The sequence below is a fragment of the Sceloporus occidentalis genome, unplaced genomic scaffold, assembly GCF_023333645.1.
Source record: "Sceloporus occidentalis isolate IW3139 unplaced genomic scaffold, rSceOcc1.0.p SCAF_24, whole genome shotgun sequence".
Lineage (NCBI taxonomy): Eukaryota > Metazoa > Chordata > Lepidosauria > Squamata > Phrynosomatidae > Sceloporus > Sceloporus occidentalis.
The window spans coordinates 6,304,819-6,325,373 of record NW_028317004.1 but is presented as its reverse complement, the minus strand read 5'-3'; the positions used below and the strand labels follow the sequence as shown (position 1 = coordinate 6,325,373).

General features: G+C 38.2%; 1 protein-coding gene across 2 annotated transcripts; it reads left to right on the top strand.

The window, feature by feature from the left end:
• The first annotated feature begins 1,983 nt into the window (after positions 1 to 1,983).
• On the top strand, positions 1,984 to 19,509 carry LOC149300560 (N-alpha-acetyltransferase 35, NatC auxiliary subunit-like). Of its 2 annotated transcripts, none has more exons than XM_089485083.1 (22): positions 1,984 to 2,107; positions 2,325 to 2,358; positions 3,515 to 3,629; positions 4,768 to 4,842; positions 5,014 to 5,181; positions 5,697 to 5,763; positions 5,859 to 5,902; positions 6,249 to 6,299; positions 8,459 to 8,542; positions 8,628 to 8,742; positions 9,238 to 9,416; positions 11,149 to 11,208; positions 11,516 to 11,622; positions 11,707 to 11,773; positions 11,865 to 11,963; positions 12,354 to 12,532; positions 13,244 to 13,380; positions 13,533 to 13,600; positions 13,781 to 13,921; positions 14,419 to 14,541; positions 17,386 to 17,466; positions 19,450 to 19,509. In XM_089485083.1, exons 1-22 carry the CDS (start codon positions 1,984 to 1,986, stop codon positions 19,507 to 19,509), a joined length of 2,178 nt encoding a protein of 725 aa, XP_089341209.1. The 2 variants fall into 2 exon arrangements, with proteins under 2 accessions (XP_089341209.1, XP_089341208.1); XM_089485082.1 differs by having other exon boundaries at positions 13,244 to 13,419.
• The last annotated feature ends 1,046 nt before the right edge of the window (positions 19,510 to 20,555 follow it).

Here is a 20,555-nt window from a genome sequence, read left to right as displayed (position 1 = left end):
AAATAAAAACCAAACATGTCTCAATCATAGCTTTTATTAAATATGGAAAAAAATAGTCTACATGAATTAATAAAGAAATAAAAGTTTCTTACCAGAATATCGTGAAGAATAATGTGATCAGTGTTTTGTTCCACTGAATAAAATGGAACTTTTTCATCTAAAAATGTTCGCAGTAGCAAATGTTTTGATCCCATTATGTGTAATGTATTTAATTTATTAGGGCCTTTTAACACTTTTGCTTTCTGGCATTTGAATACAAATAATGAGATAAAAAGAATGGTGTGACGCGGGTATGTATAAGGGGTGCGTGTGGGTATAAGAGCTTGACTGTGAGATAAACTATATGGGGCTGGTCTCCAAATTTTTCCAGGGCTGCTTTTCAGTCCCAGTCCGGCCCTGTCCACAAATGTCAATGCATAGCCCGGTAAAGTGACCATACCCGAGCCTACAAACACCACATTGTCAGGGTCCCATACGTTATATCTTCTCCCATGGTATACACTAATTACCAGAAATGTATTCTACTCGTAGTAACGTTAACCTCTAGTTACAAGGAGCATAGCTCATTAAACCAATCCCCTAACAACCTCCTCATCTCTAGGCTATAGTACCGGCATGTAACCAGACTGACTCGCTGACATGCCAATGAAAGAGCCACTAAAATATCGCGAGAATACCCGGCATGCGTCGGGCCAGCGCTGTCACGCACCATTCTGTCAAAACGCATTAATTATTGGTTACTAAACGTTCGAAAAGCATCAATATCGTATGGAAGAGATAATAGTTTTATCTTATAGTCTTTTTTTTGGATTTGCTGCCTTCGCTTATCCTTCCATGGTAACGCCCACTTCTTGACGTCATCGCGCCAGTCGGCACTACGTAACGTGGATGCCCAGGGTTGTAAACCGGAGAAAGAGGTGAGAAGGTGAAAGGGATTAATGCAGACGTTAGAATGGAGTGCTAATCAAAGTAGATCGAATTGCTAATCGGTGTTTAGCAATATATTTTACTGCTAGCGAGGTCTGAAAAGCGCTGGGTAGCAGCTGATGGGTTACCTCAGTCTGTTTTCCTAAATTCTTTTTTGGTTAAAATACAATTCCCAAGCGGACCTCTAGCTAAGTAAAGCCAGTGTTGTCTTCATAATACCGTTTTAGTGTTCACGGTGTCTTGCTTGAATATTGTTCCCCAATGCTGCATTAGCACCAAGGTGCTGTCTTAACACTGGTTCATTATATGTGTGGCAGGCATATTGTGGTTGGCATATATATGTACATACACATGTCAAATCGTTTGGAAGTAAAATTTTCTTTTAGAACTCAGTGTTTATGCCTTGCTTGGCCAGTCCCATTCATTTAATACAGTGTCTGATTCTAAGGGCATTTTAAATTTCCATACGTGCGCAAGCAAAGTATAAAACCAGTGTTGCACATGCTTTTTGTTTCTTTGGTTTAGAAGGGCACATTTGGTATATATTTCCAATTATTTATGGAATGTACCCTGTAGAGCTGGTTGTCCCCTTCCGTGATGTGACATGGTAGGTTATTAAGTAGTCCAAAGTGTCAGCGGCGAGAGAGCGCTCAGATGGATTACATCCTGAATCCAGCGCCCAGGTAAAAATGCCGCAGGAGTGGCGTCAATCCGCACCAAGTGTTACAATGCTTGTTTCTGCGAAAGACGGGTACACACCAAGGCAGAATATTTGCAATAGTATGGCGGTTATCTGACAGAAGTTACTTGCTACCAAAACGTTGCAGTGATTCTACTGTTTAACCACAATATGGGATTTTAGATCTCTCTTGTAGTTGCACTGTAATAGGCCCTTTTTCAGAGTAGCTGCTTAAATTATGCTTATGTTTATAGCACAAGCCATGTTGGCTGTAATGAAAACTAGTTGCTAGCTATTGCATTATGTTATATGGAGCATTGCCTGAAGTAACCTAAATGAAAACCTTTGTTTGTCTTGTTATTTCAGCATCTCGTACAATGGTAATGAAAGCATCCATAGAAGACGATGACTCAGGATGGGAACTCTCCATGCAGGAAAAAATGGGAAAGAGCAATGGGAACTGGATAGACATAACTCAGGAATTCCGAGATGCATGCAGTGGTAATTATATGCAAAATCCACCTTAACCCGTTAGTAAGCCATAAATTGCATGATCAAAAATATTACATACTATCCAATAAAATATTCTAAAATGACATGTCTTTATCAACTCCCGGTTAACTAAATAGCAACCGCTTTTACTGTTATACCATCATGATAGGACTTATATCTTGTGATCATTCATTCATTTATATACTTATTCCTTTTTGGCTTACAGAACTGAAGCTGGGAGAGTTGCTCCATGACAAGCTGTGAGTTTTAATTCTATACACTCTGTTCTATTCACTCTTATAAAGATTTCAAGACAATACAAATATATGTGTGTGTATATATACATATATATATATACACACACACACACGATGCATTCAGAGTTTCTTCATTCAGCTTGCTTAGCTATATTATATTCTCATTCATTTACTCTTTAAACTATTCTTTCTTTGCTTGCTAGGCCCCTGTTAACTAGGTTAAAATCTCAAATTAGAAGGATTTGAACATATTGTGGTTTATTAAATAAAGGGAGAGTTGTGGTTTCAACTCCCTCACTTTACAATTCATTATAAAGGACCAACACTGGCAGGTTTCTCCAGCAAGAAGGGTGAGGAGAAATATTGATGAGTCAGTCATACATTATAGAGGGCCAGCCAAGCTCTTCCTCCAGCAGAAACTGACTGGAGTTGGTGCTTTATAATGCACAATGAGGTCAAGGAGCTGAAACACTGCTCTCCTGAAAACTCTCCCTTTAGGGAATTAGCCCTGCTTACTTCTTGAAGCGCGCTTGATAAATGTAAAGCTATTTTTGTTTTAAGGGCACACTTTGTCAATTTGCTGTGGATTAGAGAAAATAATCTAATATGGAATATACGTGTGTCCATACACTATGTTAAAAGTACACTCCAGCCATCGTATGTACTTTCGTGCTCCCTTCAAATTTTCGTGTGGTCCATTTTGCAAATGCATTGTGCCTTTCCCCCCCAGCTAAATACCCTGAAGGAGATCTATTCAGCTTCAGCTTCAGTGCTGGCACTGATGAGCACTGCATGTAGGGGACTGTTTGGACCCAGTGCACATGTATAAAGTCTTTGCATTGATTTCAAAGGTAGCACATTCCTGCCACTGATTGGCTGCTTAAGCTGTCAGTCAGTATAGGAACATATTCCCATTGATTTCATGGAGATTACTTGACTGCCTCTAATTGACAGTTTAAGCAGCTGTGGCTAGAAAGTTCAAATCACGATGAAAGAAAAAAAAATTTTTGTTTTGGAAGAATACATATTAACGTACTTTTATATGCATTCTTCTATAGTAGGGGTGTCAGGACATTAGACTGTCCCTTTAATACTTACACATTTCTGTTTAGCAGTGAATTGAACTTTCTACTTGTGCTCACTGTTGATATTCCATCAGGTTTGGACTGTTTGAAGCAATGTCAGCTATAGAAATGATGGATCCCAAAATGGATGCAGGAATGATTGGAAATCAGGTTAACAGAAAGGTTCTAAACTTTGAACAAGCCATAAAGGTTAGTTTCCTGTTGCATGCCAATTGTGTGATTTTGATATCCATCGGCTGGACTGTATACATTGAAGTTGCCAGGTTGACTTTTTATGTTGTAAGGTAGGGCATTTCAAATGAGAATATTATGTTTTATATACACATTTTAATTTATGAATATAGTTACTAGCCATATTTTCTTGAATTTAGCGCTGGGTAGAACACAGTGATACACCCGTATTCAATGGTGTAAATAGGGACGAGGGATTTGGGTTCCAAAATGAGATTCCTTATTAAAGGAGCACATTCATTTTTTAATAGTATATGTGTTAGTAACAAAACAAACAAAATTAAAAGATTAAATGGACAGTAATGCCCACATTTTTTCCCAGACACAAATGAGGCAAACACTGTGGAATTAAACAAGTGATGTTTCACTCAGAAGCTGCACTTATGTGTTTTTAGAGAACGGTGCTGCCAATCGCCTTGTAGGTAGCATTATTAGGTCTTCTGTACTCACCTGATGGATGCTCCCTAAATGGCAGGGATTCGGCATTGAGACCTGGTCTCATCCCCCTTTCACAGTGGCATCATAACCTTCAGCATCAGTTTGTGCCATCACTGTTAACTGGGTATGGCTAAGGATCTTAGTAGAATGTTCTTCACGCAAACGGGGGTGACTTCCAAGAAATCTCACTGATTTAACTATGCTTTATGCTTGGCCTGCTCAGCTCTTCATGTAGTAATACACTGACGCTGGCTCTTCATAATGCATAATTTGTTTATCGTCTCCAGTCTTTAGTAAATAAACCCTAGTTTGTTATACTAGAGACCTGTACTGTACCACCCAAATATGCATCTGAAGTGTAAACTGTCCATAGTCGACTCCTTCTATTTGAGCAGGTGCATTGTTGGTAGCTTTCCGTGGAAATGTCTATAACCGAAGTGCAGAATTACCTGTGATTTGCACTTTCTTTTTACATTATACAATGCAATACATTTCAACTCTATGCTTATGTTAATTTGATCATCAAGGATTAGGACATTATTCAAACGAAAAACTGTAGAATCCTAAAATCTGTTAACATGCTTTGTCATTACTTTGTATATAACAAGTGTTTTATATTTCTTTTATCAGACCCCTAAAACATTTTTTTATTTTAAAGGATGGCACAATTAAAACCAAGGATTTGACATTGCCAGAATTAATAGGAATTATGGATACCTGCTTTTGCTGTCTGGTAAGTATGCTGGTTAGCCTTTAAGTTTGATCTAGCCAAATATTTTAGTTTTATCAATTCTTAATTCTCTGAAAAAATGTCTAGAAACAAACTTAACCTACCTTTAACTATTTTGGTGCCGGCCACGTATGCATGTTATTAGAGTTTATCTTTATCATTATTTTGCTTCAGATCACCTGGTTGGAGGGTCACTCATTAGCGCAAACAGTTTTCACTTGCCTTTATGTCCACAATCCAGACCTCATAGAAGACCCTGCAATGAAAGCATTTGCATTGGGAATCCTCAAAATCTGTGACATTGCTAGAGAGAAAGTCAACAAAGCTGCTGTTTTTGAAGAGGTACGGTAACCAGACGCAAATATGTAATGCCTGCTGATGAGAATTGTTTGGTTGGCTTTAAGTTGACTGGATTTTGAATAGAAAAGAGAGTCTACGAATATGTTTCTTGTTACTGTCCAAAACAAGTATTTTGTTTTTGGTTAGGACAGTTTTCCACAGTCTCGGAGATTTGGCTAGTAATGCTCACTCCTTTTATTGATCCTTACTGATATAGGGGTATTGCTGTTTCATTGTTTGGCAATGTTCTAGTGATTGGCTGCTTGAGCAATTACTTGCACGGAAGTGGCTTTTATTGGCTGCCGACAATGATCAGTGATGGTAGCAGATGACATATTACTTTTTATTTTTACTTGTCGTCATAAAGTGTTTGAACACCCCTTACTTGACCTTTTCCACAATGAAATTTTAGTGCAAATGCCTTCTGTGTTTGCTTAGGACTATTACTTCTTTCTGTTGCAGTGGGCAGAGCAGGACAGAACTCTTAACTTTTATATCCATTTATATTTTTCCCAAAGGAGGATTTCCAGTCAATGACATATGGATTTAAAATGGCTAACAATGTTACGGATTTACGAGTAACAGGTACTGTCTTCTGCATGTATAAGTGTATGTGTAAATGAGAGAGAAATCATTTTTATTCTACTATAGGTGAAACAAATATGGCTTAATTTTTCCAGGAATGCTGAAAGATGTAGAAGATGATCTACAGAGGAGGGTAAAGGTGTGTTTCTATTATATTCTGCTTGACAATTAACATCTGTTTCCTGACAGACATGCTGCTATATTGTGGCTTATTATATTGGAGCCTGCTAAAGCAATAATTTCCTCACACTTAGTTCCTTGTTGAATGATAATAAACACAAAGATTAAAATATCATACAAGAATACACATACGTGGTGGATTTTGGTTTAGTGACTTGTGCAGCTAGTTTTCTTGGAAATGGATTGTGGACAACTACAGCCACGGTCTTTATCACTAATGCAATCCTTTTGGCTCGGATGGCTTAACATTCTGACATACTGCATTTTCTTAAAAAAAGGATTTCTATTGTTATTTGCTTTCCTAGAGCACCAGGAGCCGACAGGGAGAAGCAAGAGATCCTGAAGTAGAACTTGAAGTAATGCTTTTTTCTTTATGAAGTTCATATTTTGTATAAGTAGGGCTGAAACAACTAATCGATAATAATCGATAATGAAAATAGTTGTCAACGATTTTCATTATCGATTAGTCGAATCGATTTTTATCGATTTATGAAAAGAGGGTTTTTTCAGAGCAAATGCTCGGAAAAACTCCTCTCCTTTATATAATCCGACCTCAAACAGAGATCGGATTATAACACTAGAATCCAGATCCCCCGCAACGCTGCAGGGGACCTGGATTCCCCTCACTGTCGGGCTGGTGGGTGTCCGTGCGATGCGCCTCTCCCCTCCACTTCCATACACCCCTCTGACTCCTCCCCCCTCCCATACACTGCTCTGCCTCTCTCCCGACTCCCTGGTGTTTTGTGAACCTCCATTGCTGACAGGCACTTTCACTGCAGCTTCATAGAAGCCTCAGCGTAAGTGAAGGGCAGTGACGAAGGCTGTCTGGGCGATGCAGACCCCCACCGGCTGACAGAGAATCGAGGTCTCCTGCAGAGGATCATCCTCTCTGTCAGCCGGTGGGGGTCTGCATCGCACACACAGCCTTCGTCACTGCCCTTCACTTACGCTGTGCCTGTCAGCAACGGAGGTTCACAAAACACCAGGGAGTCGGGAGAAAGGTAGGGTGGTGTATGGGAGGGGGGAGTCAGAGGGGTGTATGGGAGCCACCTTCCTATATACCACTCTGGCTCCTCCCCCTCCCATACGCCACTCTGCCTCTCTACCCGGCTCCCTGGTGTCTTGTGAACCTCCGTTGCTGACAGGAGCCAGAGTGGTGTATGGGAGGGGGAGGAGGCAGAGTGGTGTATGGGAGGGGGAGGAGGCAGAGTGGTGTATGGGAGGGGGAGGAGGCAGAGTGGTGTGTGGGAGGGGGAGGAGGCAGAGTGGTGTATGGGAGGGGGAGGAGGCAGAGTGGTGTATGGGAGGGGGGAGGAGCCAGAGTGGTGTATGGGAGGGGGCAGGAGCCAGAGTGGTGTATGGGTGAGTTATAGTGGTGTTTGGGGGTATAATGAATTTCAGGGTAGCAGAGTGGTGTATGGGGGTGTAATGAATTTCAGGGAGGCAGAATGGCATATCTGGGGGAGTTAGTGGTGTATAGGGGGAGGTAGAGTGGTGTATGGGGGGTATAATGAATTTCAGAGTGGCATATCTGGGGGAGGCAGAGTGGTGAATCAGGGAGTATAATGAATTTCAGGGTGGTGCAGGGCATTTATGGGGAGCAGAGTGGCATATCTGGGTGCAGTGGCATATAGGGAGGTATAAGGCATAAATGGGGGCGAATGGCATATTGGAAGTTATAAGGCATATAGGGGGTATAAGGCATATCGATATTAGGCATATTAGGGGGGCATAAGACATATCTGGGGGTAAAAGGTATATCAGGGGGCTCAGTTGCATATCACTGGCATATAAGGAGTATAAGGCATATCAGGGGGCACAGTGGAATCTCTGGCATATAAGAGTGGCAAGCTGGGGGTCAGATGTGCATAACTGGGGCAGTTTGGTAAATAAAAGAAAATATAAACAAGGCTTTTTTCTCAGTTTTTATTAAATATGAAAAATAGTTAACATATGAATTAATATTTACTAATAACTTTGTATTAAAACCTAGTTTGAGAAACACTGTGTTTGGGTTCTTGTAGCTTTTATTATGTCAGTAAAATAAGAAGGTGAATAGAGAGAGGCCATTGCAATAAAGAGATGAAAGTGTAAATTGTACGTTTTTATTACATTATTTGAAATGAAAAAAAAATTGCATTTTTTTATCCGATTAATCGATTAATGGAAAAAATAATCGGCCAACTAATCGATTATTAAAATAATCGTTAGTGGCAGCCCTAATGTTTTTTTTATCCTACAAGAGGTATTTTTTTTTTTATTGCTTTCTGTCTGCCAGTTTTCTCCCACTAGTAGCACAGATTGTGTGTGTATAAAGATGTTTGTAAATGTTTTAGTTAAATATGTAATAATATTTGGTTTCTGTCTTTTCAAAATATAATCTGTATTATTCAGTTAATGTGTTTTGAGTAGCAGTGCAGCACTATTTCAAATGGTGCCAGTTTTCTAGTGGAAAGTCTGTTTTAAGTTCTTGGTAATAATATAACGGGGATTTTTTTTTCTGTTTATGCCTTAGCACCAGCAGTGCTTAGCAGTATTCAGCCGAGTGAAGTTCACCAGAGTTTTACTCACAGTTTTAATTGCTTTTACCAAAAAGGAGGTAAGTGTAAATCCCTCTTTTAGGTCAGCGTTCTTCTAATCTTACAATGATCTAACCTAATCAAATTTGTTTTTGTATTATTTAGACCAGTGCAGTGATAGAAGCATCAAAGCTAATCAGCCAGGCATCTGATCTTCTGTGTGCAATACACAACTCGCTTCCATATGGCATCCAGGCCCAGAATGATACAACAAAAGGAGGTAATAACTGACATTAACAGGGGAATTCCCATTGCTTTTTTTATTACTAAATAAAAAGGAAAATCATAATTAGGGATACATAGTGAAAAAATGCTGAAAAAGTTTCAGGTTACTGATAAGTAACGAACATTTCAGAACCAATGAAAGCCTATGTAGGACTGGACTTTATTAGCATTGCCATAAAGAATCAGATCAGTGTGGTGTGCAGAGAACAAAATAAGAGAGAACCTAGTTTTTGTTGATGCTACCCTACATTACTGTATACAACACTGGATTTTATGTCCAAGGAGAAAATATATAAGCTTCTTTAGAAACATACCTTATGTTACATAAAATGTTGATGTATACATCTGCTTTAAACATTTAAAAATACAAACAAATATTAACAAATACAATTAGCGATTTAACAATATTAAATAACTATATCTTAACTATGCTGTTTTAGTGCTTTTAACACGTTGATTTTATTTTTCTGACTTATTTTTTTTTTTTAAGATCATCCTATAATGATGGGCTTTGAACCTCTTGTTAATCAACGGCTGCTTCCTCCAACTTTCCCTCGCTATGCTAAAATTATTAAAAAAGAAGAAATGGTTACCTATTTTTACAAACTTATAGACCGTATAAAAATGGTCTGTGAAGTTGTCAATTTAACAAATCTTCATAGCATATTGGTAAGTGTACTGATTACGCTTTGGAATAAAGTGTTAGGAAAGGGATCTTATTTCAGCGAGTAGGCTCACAGGGCATGGCATAAAGCAATCTCACGCTCACTTCGGTTAAACTTCCAGGTTTCTGCATCCACACTTCATGCACCCGAGACATTGGCAGGCATAGAGATAGGAGGGGTAACCATACAACATGATCCAGAGGCAGGTTGGGACAGTGAAGTAAAGGTGCTGTAGGCAGATCCAGGCAGGCATGGGTAGAGCAAAGATGGGGATTAGCTGCAAGCATACATCACAAAGAGAAGCATAGACACGGAGGGTGATGAGACTTAATATAGGCTGTAAGTCACCAGAATCAGCACTCACTCCCCACAGGAACTCAGGTGCTTAGCTGTGCCGGGAAGGGCCAGCTCCCCAGTAAATCAAAATAGAAAAAGGCTCCAGGCACTCAAGGGTTCCATCAGACAGATTTATTGAAGGAAACGGACAACAACGTTTCGACCTCACAACTTGATAAAGACCTCATTGTGAGGTCGAAACGTTGTCCGTTTCCTTCAATAAATCTGTCTGATGGAACCCTTGAGTGCCTGGAGCCTTTTTCTATTTTAATATAGGCTGTAGTCACACCTCCTATCCATGAGATGCTTGGCTTGCCACCACAGTTACAGCCGCAACACTAACAAAAGTACCTTAAAGAAATATAGTGTCAAGTGGCTTACCTCTGGCGGATGTAGAGGAAACTAAACAAGAAGAGCAGTTGGGTGGGGAACGTCAAATACAGGAGGATCACGCACAGAAAAGAAGCATAGAAAACTAGGAACAGGAGTAAAGCAAGAAGCAGAACACAAAAAAAACAGACACACAGGGAGCTGAATGCAAACAGTTCAACAGCAACACCTTGATAAAATGTTTAGTTAAAATAATACTTAGATTGTGGTGACTAGATGGCTCCTTCAGCTGGATACGCTTATGAAAATACTATAGTATAACATAGCTCTGTTACGTAAATTTATGTTTGGATCCCTATTTACATCAAAGTTTCAGTCACCATTGAGTTAGGAACTGAGTCATTTTCTCAAATTGGTCTTAAAGTTGTGTTATGGACTACTATTCACTTTAAGGTCTCCTTGCTGCCTGACTGATGTCTTGATGGTTATGGGGTTTATATAAGCCCATAGCTTTCAAGCTGATCAGGAAAGGATAGAAGGGACTTATTAGAGACATTAGGAAATTGGTAATTAAGGTGTGTCAAATGATATGGATGGAGGCGAGGTAAAATAGCAAAAGTGTTTATTGCTGACAGAATCTCAAGCAATATGTCATCAAGCACCTCACTTGTTCTATGAGAGACCGTTGACTTATTTCCGATATAATATGACCAAGGTACTCCATTTTAAAAAGCACGGTTTAGCCTTTTTGCAGTCTCTTTCTGACAACACTCCTAGTCTTGCTTTTGATAACCTGCTATGTGACTGAAAACGGTCTGAGAGAAGCCACTTGGTTTCTCTCACCCCTTTTACAGGCTGGGTTTGGTTACATTTATTTGATTGTAATGAGCAGATTAATATATTTGTGTGCCCTAGTTCACAGCAAAATGGGAATTTCTTTCTCCAATTGTCTTTGCAAGTGTAAAATAAAAAAATTAATAAAAGAATTGTATGAAAATGGCATTTTTCTTATTGTTTATGAATCGCGCTAAATTAATGACACTTTTTTTTTTTTCTTTTCTTCAACAAAGGATTTTTTCTGTGAATTTAGTGAGCAATCTCCGTGTGTTCTTTCAAGATCTCTCTTACAGGTAAATCCATTTTATTTATGCCTTTGCATAAAAGGAAAGGGGTTACAGGTCTGCACACAGTAGTAAAAGAAATAAGTCATAAACGAGTCAAACATTTAAAAGAGGTTCTTGTATAGAAACTATAAGTATAATATGCAGATGTTGTTTAACGCTCATGTTTGAAAACTTGCATACTTAGAAGTATCGCAGCAATCAAAAGACTTGCTTACAGAGTAGGATTTAGTAGTGAGATAATTAAGACTCTTCCTTAAAAAAAAAAATGCATATGCGATGGCTTTTGTTTTTTAATGCGTTTTTAATTTAAAAGACTACTTTCCTTGTGGATAACAAGAAGGTTTTTGGAACCCATCTGATGCAAGACATGGTGAAGGACGCGTTACGGTGTTTTGTTAGTCCCCCTGTGCTCTCGCCAAAGTAAGCTGCTTGAACTTCCATATGATAACCATTTTACAGTTTCTGCTATACAATTTTAACTGTTCCACTTTGTCCCTCTGACAGATGTTGTCTGTACAATAACCACCAGGCAAAAGACTACATTGATTCCTTTGTGACCCACTGTGTACGAGTGAGTACATTTCCCACTTTTGACAACTTGACAAGCTCTCTTCAGTATAACTGGATAATGGTATTCATTCTTTTAAACGTTTTCTTTGAAGCCATTCTGCAACTTAATTCAGATCCATGGTCACAACCGAGCACGGCAGAGAGATAAACTGGGACACATTCTAGAAGACTTTGCCACTTTACAGGATGAGGTATTTGATCTTTTGTTAAAATGTGTGTAGCTTGCTTTCAGAGGCCATTGGCATAATTTAACAATAACTTGCAAACCCAAGTGTAAATTAAGCGGTCCAATGCCTCCCTTACCTTGAACATGCATATGACACTTGCAATCTGGCCCCATTCTTCTGCTGTGAGAAATGTATTGTTTACCATATATATTGGTTCAAGAAGGACAAAACCCATTATAAGAAAACTATTTTCTTCTCCTTGCTCAAAATATGGCCTTTTAAAATTAATTAAAAGTGACAAATTTCAAAACACTGGACTGGTTCACATAATGTCTATTTTACAGGCACTTACTTTCCCATATTTTAATATTGTGTTACACTTTGAACTTCTGTCTTTGCATTCCTTCTTGCCAGGCTGAAAAGGTAGATGCCGCTTTACACAGCATGTTGCTGAAACAAGAGCCACAGAGGCAGCATCTAGCTTGCCTGGGAACATGGGTGCTTTATCACAACCTTAGGATAATGATCCAGTATCTTCTGAGCGGCTTTGAGCTGGAACTCTATAGCATGCAGGAATATTACTACATCTATTGGTAAGTTGTCTAAAGAAAGGCCTTGAGAACCTTCAGTGAAGGCTATATTATCCCACTACAGTAGTGATCTGTGTTGAATTGACTGTGTTCTGAAAAATCAGGGTGCCTCTTAGTATTTTTCCTTGTGTGCATGTTATTTGTGACATTATTAGGCCGTATTTATCAAGGCAAACTTGCAGTTCTGGGGCAAAATTTGAATTTTGGAGCAATTGCCAGTGAAACCTAGGGAATGTTCTGTCGCAACTTTAGCACCTTTTCCCATCGCGAGAGGAGCTTAAAGGTGAAGTCCCTTAGACATCTAGAGGCTGCCGTTGTCAGCAAGTAAACATTTTAGGGGCTCGCTTAACTTAAGTTAGCTTATACCAAGGTCAATATAAAAACAATCATAGTTGCAAGTTTCCAGTCAGGCACTGAGATGAGTGGGTTCTTCGCTTGTTTGGAAAATATGGAGATCTCAGAGTACTTTCAGACAACCTGGTCCAAAATCTTTGGACTTTGGGTGTGTGTGTGTGTGTGTATATGTGTGTATGTGTGTGTGTGTGTATATATATATATATATATATATATATATATATATATATATATATATATATATATATGTATGCATCTAAATTTATACATAATGACATGACCCCTGCCTTTATATGTTTTATGGCTTTGTTTTAACTGCCTTAGGTTCAAGATCCTGTTTCCTCTCTCTCTTTTATGCAGGTATTTGTCTGAATTCTTGTATGCCTGGCTCATGTCCACACTGAGTCGGGCAGATAGTTCCCAGATGGCAGAAGAACGCATAATGGAGGAACAACAGAAGGGCCGGAGCAGCAAGAAGACAAAGAAAAAGAAGAAAGGTAAAGGATATTGGACACTGGACGTTATTTCAAGGATAAGTCAAGCAAACTACTGTAACATAACCTAAAAAGCGCACGCAATGAGAACTGGAAGGCTTATTATTACAAATAAAATATAATTTTTTTTTGTGTTCCTTTTTTTCTTCTTATAGTTCGGCCTCTGAGCAGAGAGATCACTCTTAGCCAAGCTTATCAAAATATGTGTGCTGGGATGTACAAGGTATATGCACTGTTTTTTTCAGTATTTTACTTTCTCAGCTGCTCACGTTACGCTACTGCTAATAATTTCAGGCGATAACAGTTAAGTCTTACATAAAATTATTATATAGGTTGAAGTTATGCTGCATGATGTACAGCACTTAAATCTGTTTAAAGCAGACTTTTTAATTTTATTATTCAGACTATGATTGCATTTGACATGGATGGCAAAGTAAGGAAGCCAAAGTTTGAGCTGGACAGTGAACAAGTCCGATATGAGCACAGGTTTGCTCCATTCAACAGCGTTATCACCCCACCTCCAGTGCACTATCTGCAGTTTAAGGTATGCTTTTATCTGCCTTTCAGCTGGAATAAGATACACACTACAATGTAGAATAATTTTCTTTGTTTTTTTGGTTCATGTAACTTCTCCATGTGTGCTGAGTAATAGAATAAAATTGGGATGATATTTTGTCTGTTATTCTATGACTTTATGACCTGTGAGTGTAGTAGCTGGGGTGCTGAAGTTTCCATTGTTATGGTGAGGTTTCCTAATAGGTTCTGACTTGAAACTATACATACATTGGTTTTAGGGCCATATACAAGCACAGCACAGTGAGGTGGAGCTCATGTGTTGATACTAGTGATACTTGCATTCAGTTGTATCTATGAATCTTTACTTTAATCTCAACTTCCTAAATAGAGAGTCATGGAAACCACGTCTGATTCCATTTTTAGTGTATCGATGTTGGAATGGTGAGTGCCTAATTTGCCTAGTTGAACACTCTGGTTTCCATCACCCTGGTAATCTTATTTTTTTGTTCTGGTCTTGTCTTAAAGGAAATGTCTGATCTGAATAAATACAGCCCCCCTCCTCAGTCTACAGACCTGTACATGGCAGCCAGCAAGCACTTTCAACAAGCAAGAATGATTCTAGAAAATATTCCTAATCAGGATCAAGAGGTAAGGTTACTAATGACCAGTGTTCCCTCTAAGCTGTGCGCTTGTGCGCGCGCACATAGCTTTCAGGGGGAGCGCACACAAAAAAAATTGTGCGCACAACCAGTAGCGTACCGAAGGGAGGGGTGGTCCGCTACTGGTTGGGAGCACATCCCCTCCAGAGACTGACAGTAATGTCCACCGCTAGAGGAGCAAGCTCGGTTAAGGAGATCAAGGATCTCCCTCTAACCGTCTTTAAAAAAAATCAAGGGAGCTACAGGTCTGTTAATGCAGACCTCCGATCCTGCTCCCTTTCGATGCGCGCGGCAACTGATGCTGTGCGTCGGGATTTGATGTCATATCCCGGCGCACAGCACTGAAGCCACGCCCACCGCCTCCACTGCAAAGGAAGGAGAGTACACAGAAGAGGAAGAACGAAGAGGAGGAAAAGTGACAGGTAGGAAAAGATTCTGTGAGAGTAAATTAGTAAGTGTGTGAGAGTGATGGGTGTTATGCTGTAGTTTAAACTGAATGTTTGTGAATGTGTGTGTGTGTGATAGCATGGATGTGTAAGTGTGTGGGGGGAATGGCATGGCATAGGGAGGCTGTAATCATATTCCTATCATGGTCAGGTTCCAGCATGTACTGGCTGCCTGAGCATGATAGGATTACTGTTAGCAATTATATATCTTTTTGTTCAATTTTGGTGTGTTAACCACACCTTTATTAAAAGTAAGTAACACACCAAAATTGGACAGAAAAATTCGATAACAATATTAATATATATATATGATTGCTAACAGCAATCCCACTCCTCTCATGCCCAAGCAACCAGTACATGCTAGAACCTGGGCATGATAGGAGTGTGATTGCTGTTAATCATATATATATATATATATATATATATATATATGTGTTGCTTTTAATAAAAGTGCTTTTTTTTTTTTTTTGTTTTTCAAGGTGTGTGGGGGGTTCACTTCCGGTTTCAGTCAAGTGAATGCTAAATTTTCAGGTCCAGAATTTTCATTTCGGTGCACCCCTATATAGATATATATATATATGTATATATATATATATATATGTATATATATATATATATATGTATATATATATATATATATGTATCTATATAGGGGTGCACCGAAATGAAAAAAAAATGAAAAAAAAATAAAATAAAAAAATAAATATATATATATATATATATATATATATATATATATATATATATATATATATATATATATAGACCTGAAAATATATATAGATACTAGGCCAGATACTAAAGTGGTAGACCTACACCACATCAATGTTTGGCTTAGTATATAGTGATTGGGGTTATGCTGCATTATTGTCAATGTCTGGCTCAATGTATAGTGATAGGTGTTATGTTGTACCACCGTCAATGTCTGCCTTAGTAAATAATGATAACAGTTATGCTGTACCACCGTCAACGTTTGCCTAATGATAGAAGCTATGCAGTTTTAAAGTGTGTGTGTGGGGGTCCCACGTACAGGATCCGCCCCAGGTGCCAAATACTCTAGGTACGCCCCTGCGGACAACAGTTTTTCTCAAAAATTTTTTTTATCCTTTATGCGGCCTGGAGCCTCCGCTCGTGATTCGCTCATAATTTACTTATGCAGTGAGAATTTCACCTTTAAAAAAAACATTACAGTAAGTAATACTGTTGTGTAACTAATACTACATTATCACACTAATGTAGTGTTATTAACCATGAGCGAGCTGTACCAAAAATATAGAATAACAATTTAAATTTAACATTTGCAGAAGAATATTGTGCGCACAAAATTTTGGCTCTGGGAAAATTTTTGCACAAGAGAAATTTTCTGCGCATGCCACCTAAGAAAAATTAGAGGGAACATTGCTAATGACCTTTCAAAGAAGATTGTATAGCCTTAGATAATTGCATACTTGTTTCCATATTATCCTACTTTAATTCACCATGCAATTCACCTATCCATATACTATATATGTCTGCTGGAAACCAAAAGAATGTTGTTAATCATGGATGCTAAATATTATCCAACTTGCTTTATGTAGAGAATAACATATATGTATTAAACAGCCACCTTATGAGTATACAATTGTGTACTTTTGGCCTGTTTTCAAAATCTGCATGCTTATCCTTTCTTCGTTATGCTGTATTCATTTGCCTATTGATTTATTGAGGCAGCCTTTGTTAGGTGAGGAGAAAGGAAAGAAATAATCAGGACAGGAGATTGATTAGATAATGCTGGCCCTGACACTCTGAGACCTGAGAAACAATTACACTGATTAACGAAAATAAATACATGGATCTTGCTATATTCAAAGTTGTCACAGTAACCAGTAACGCTTTGAGTGTTTTTAGCGCTGTGATGTGACAAGCGTGTATAAAATGCATTTTTTTGTAGGTGAGTTGAAATGTTCCACTTGCCTGCAAACAACCAGCTTTAGGGACTCCCTTAAAGGAATGTCAGTTGCTAAATCTGAAACTATATTTTTGTGTAATGGAAATCTCAATACAAAACTCAGTAGCTTCATCTATGGGTTTTATGACCATAAACAAAAAGAATGTCTCACCAAAATAGTTACTTGTTTTTGACATAACAATCATCGGTGCTCCTTCCTATTTTTTTACATGTATATGCCACAGTAAACTCCCAAATGAATACATAGTATATACAGAATATATTTATCCTTTAAGACATCTCAATTCATAATATTGACCAATAGAAGGTGCTGTAATCAATTAGACCAGAACTTTCATATATACTGGTGGTTGCAGTAAATAATATATATGGTAAACCATCTTTGTCATGAATTTACACCAATATGGTTTGTACATGTGTTTCATTTGATTCTGTTTAGGTCACAGAGATCTTGAAGGTTGCTAAAAACAATATTGTCGTCATGAAGTTGCTTGCAGGAGGCCACAAGAAAGACTCAAAGGTAAGATTGTGGAGCATGCAGTCCTGTAAGTGCAGACTAAATAGTGGACTGGAACTAGATCTGTTGGCCGATTCATTGAAAAATGATGGTGAGCCATTCATCAGCCCGGATTAAGCATAATGCTGTCTACCCTGTTGCCAATTTATTGGCATAAAGATAAGTCTTGCATTGAATTGGAATATATTATATCTATTTGGTTTATATATCTTTGGTTTATTACTACGTGGCCCCTGTAATTTACTTAGTTTCCTAGACTTATTCCTACCATACTGCTCATGTTAGAGTAAACATAAGACTCGTCTCCTGGTAAAAGCTCCTTTTAAAATATTAAAAAAGGATATTGAAGCAATCAGCAGTAGTTTAGAATATGTTTCATAGTCTTACATTAACAGTATTCAATGCTTTGATAGCAACACTTAATGAGTTCTTATGAGCAGATTCCGATGTTACATTAGCTACTCAATGACGGGTCAAGTCCAGTTGCCAAAAGGTTAACTTGCAGTGTGACATAAAATGTTGTCTTGCTACTTATTCTGTATGGAGTGGTGTGTTGATTCTATATACCGTATTGGCCCGAATATAGGCCGCACTTCCCCCCCACACTTTAAGTCTTTAAAGTGGGGTTGCGGCTTATATTCGGGGTCTAGCGCCCGGGACATGCAGTTCCGGGCTCCGGGCAGGCAGCAGGGTTAGGATACAGATCCCCCGCAGCGGTGCAGGGGACCTGCATCCTACTCTCCGATACGCTCAGACAGCCTCCCCTGCCAGCACTTTCCACGGGGGGGAGTGCCGGCACGGGAGGTTGTCTAAGCGCATCGTGCAGACGTTCACCGGCAGCGGCGATGCGCGTAAACAGTGTCCACTGCCGGCACGTCTGCACGATGTGCTTTAACAATCTCCCTTGCCGAGAATTCCAAACTTTTAGGGTGCACCCTATATACGGGGGCGGCCTATATCCGACCCAATACGGTAGTTTAATACAGGGAGAAACTATTTTTTTTTTTATCTTGTTCCCGTTGTGAATCAACCCCTAAGTGGACAATGTTTGGTCCTTCCAAAATCACTGTTTACATTCTGTCTCAAGCAGCGGACATGAGACATCGCTTAAGTCTGACTATAACAGATTTGCATTGCTTTAAATTATCCTTCCATGGGCCATTCTTCTTGGGGATTTTATTAGAATTTTAATAGGTAAATAATATGATTATAAATTGTGCAGGAATGTTTAATTTCCTTTATGTTTAACATTCTAAAAAAAACATTTTTTAATTCTTTTGGGAAGATAATAGTCTCCATATGTGGAGCATATGACCTTTATCCTTTAAACATCTCCAGCAGAGATCTGAGCTCACATAGGATATCTTATGTAGTTGTGTGAGGACTAAGTACCAATTATGCATTATTTTGTGTTGGAGCTCCATCGAAGTTAAACATTGAGTATTCCACCTAATTAGTAGCAGACCTTTAATCCAGTCTTCTAATCTAATGTCACAACCTATAAGCTTTTCCCATTTTAATAATGGAGCATTTTTGTCATTATTCGTATTCTCTGTAAGTAGAGCTAATATTCTAGAAAGTTTGTGTAATTCTAATAATTTAATTGGGTGATAATAATAATTTAATCAGATAACCATGTGTTATATTTATATTGTTTTTCATTCTCAAGTATGAAAACAAATTTCATTTATGTAAGGTAAATTTCAATTGTATATCGTGAAATGGTAAGATTTTCCACTAACAGTATCTGCTACTTGTGACGTCCCAGATCTCAACAAATAGAAACATCCATATCATCCAACAATGCTTAAAAGAAAATCCAAAGAAATAGAATGTATTATATTAAATCTATTCTTAAATTTATTTAAGGTAAATAAAGCGATACATAAAACAGTCTTAATGCGTGTTTTGCACTCTAATCTTTACGATTAACAATATGCATGTTTAACTACATTCTAATTTTCTTTTTTTTGTGTGTTTGTTTAGGTACCCCCTGAATTTGATTTCTCTGCACATAAGTATTTTCCTGCTGTGAAACTGGTTTAAATGGGCTATATGCCATGAAGAGGCTGTTACAAATCTACACAAGGAATGTGTTCGTCTTATTCAGTGTGTACTTGTTGCAGTGCTGATGCTAGTTTTACTCAAATTTTTTAATTGATTTTTTTTGTTTGTAAAAATATCTCTACCCTTTTTTTGTTGAATAATTATTAAATATTTAACAAAATCCATAATTTTAAAGGTGTTTTTTTTTTTTAATTATAGGAGGAGCTTAATCCTTCACCGTCACTTAACTTCCCCACCATCATCCATATAATAAATATGGCCTGTCTCATACTGTACATAGAGATTTTCGGCTCTCTATCATCACCCATGACAATCTTACGCGTTGCTCTTCCTCCTCCATATATTCTTTACCAACTCTTTTTGCAACTCTTCATAAGAACTGACAGGTCGTTATTAATGACAAATTATCTCAATGGTGTAGATGACAACCAAATAAGTAGCTTATATGTTACCTTAGGAATCATTTATTCAGCACAAGTTAAGCTATTCATAGATACCTAGTTTAAGGCAGTCTGTACACCACAGAGTCACAACATGATATGTTAAAAAGAATTGCATTTTTACTGCAAACATGTCAAACCAAATAGTAAAACATAATTTTCTGAGAAGACTCAACTCCTTAATAAAATTTGTGTATATAATATATATATATATTTGTGTACATATCCCCTATCAAATTATATACAGTATCTGTATACATTTTTGTAAATATTTTATTATATATTTTCATGTGATAACACTGAAGAAATGACACTCTGCTACAATGTAAAGTAGTGAGTGTACAGTCTGTATAAAAGTGTAAATTTGCTGTCCTCTCAAACTAACTCAACAAACAGCCATTAATGTCTAATCCTTGGCAACAAAAGTGAGTACACCCCTAAGTGGAAATGCCCAAATTGGACCCAATTAGCCATTTTCCCTCCCGGTGTCATGTGACTCGTTAGTGTTATAAGGTCTCCGGTGTGAATTGGTGTAATCGCTCTCCCACACTCTCATACCGGTCACTGGAAGTTCAACATGGCACT

What these genes read in the sequence shown, in the direction of transcription:
- LOC149300560 (XM_089485082.1), top strand. Translation starts at nt 1,984, where the DNA reads ATGGTAATGAAAGCATCCATAGAAGACGATGACTCAGGATGGGAACTC. An exon ending in AAGCTGCTGTTTTTGAAGAG is followed by an intron (nt 5,182 to 5,696) that starts GTACGGTAACCA and finishes TTTTTCCCAAAG; the next exon opens with GAGGATTTCCAGTCAATGAC. An exon ending in ATCTACAGAGGAGGGTAAAG is followed by an intron (nt 5,903 to 6,248) that starts GTGTGTTTCTAT and finishes TTGCTTTCCTAG; the next exon opens with AGCACCAGGAGCCGACAGGG.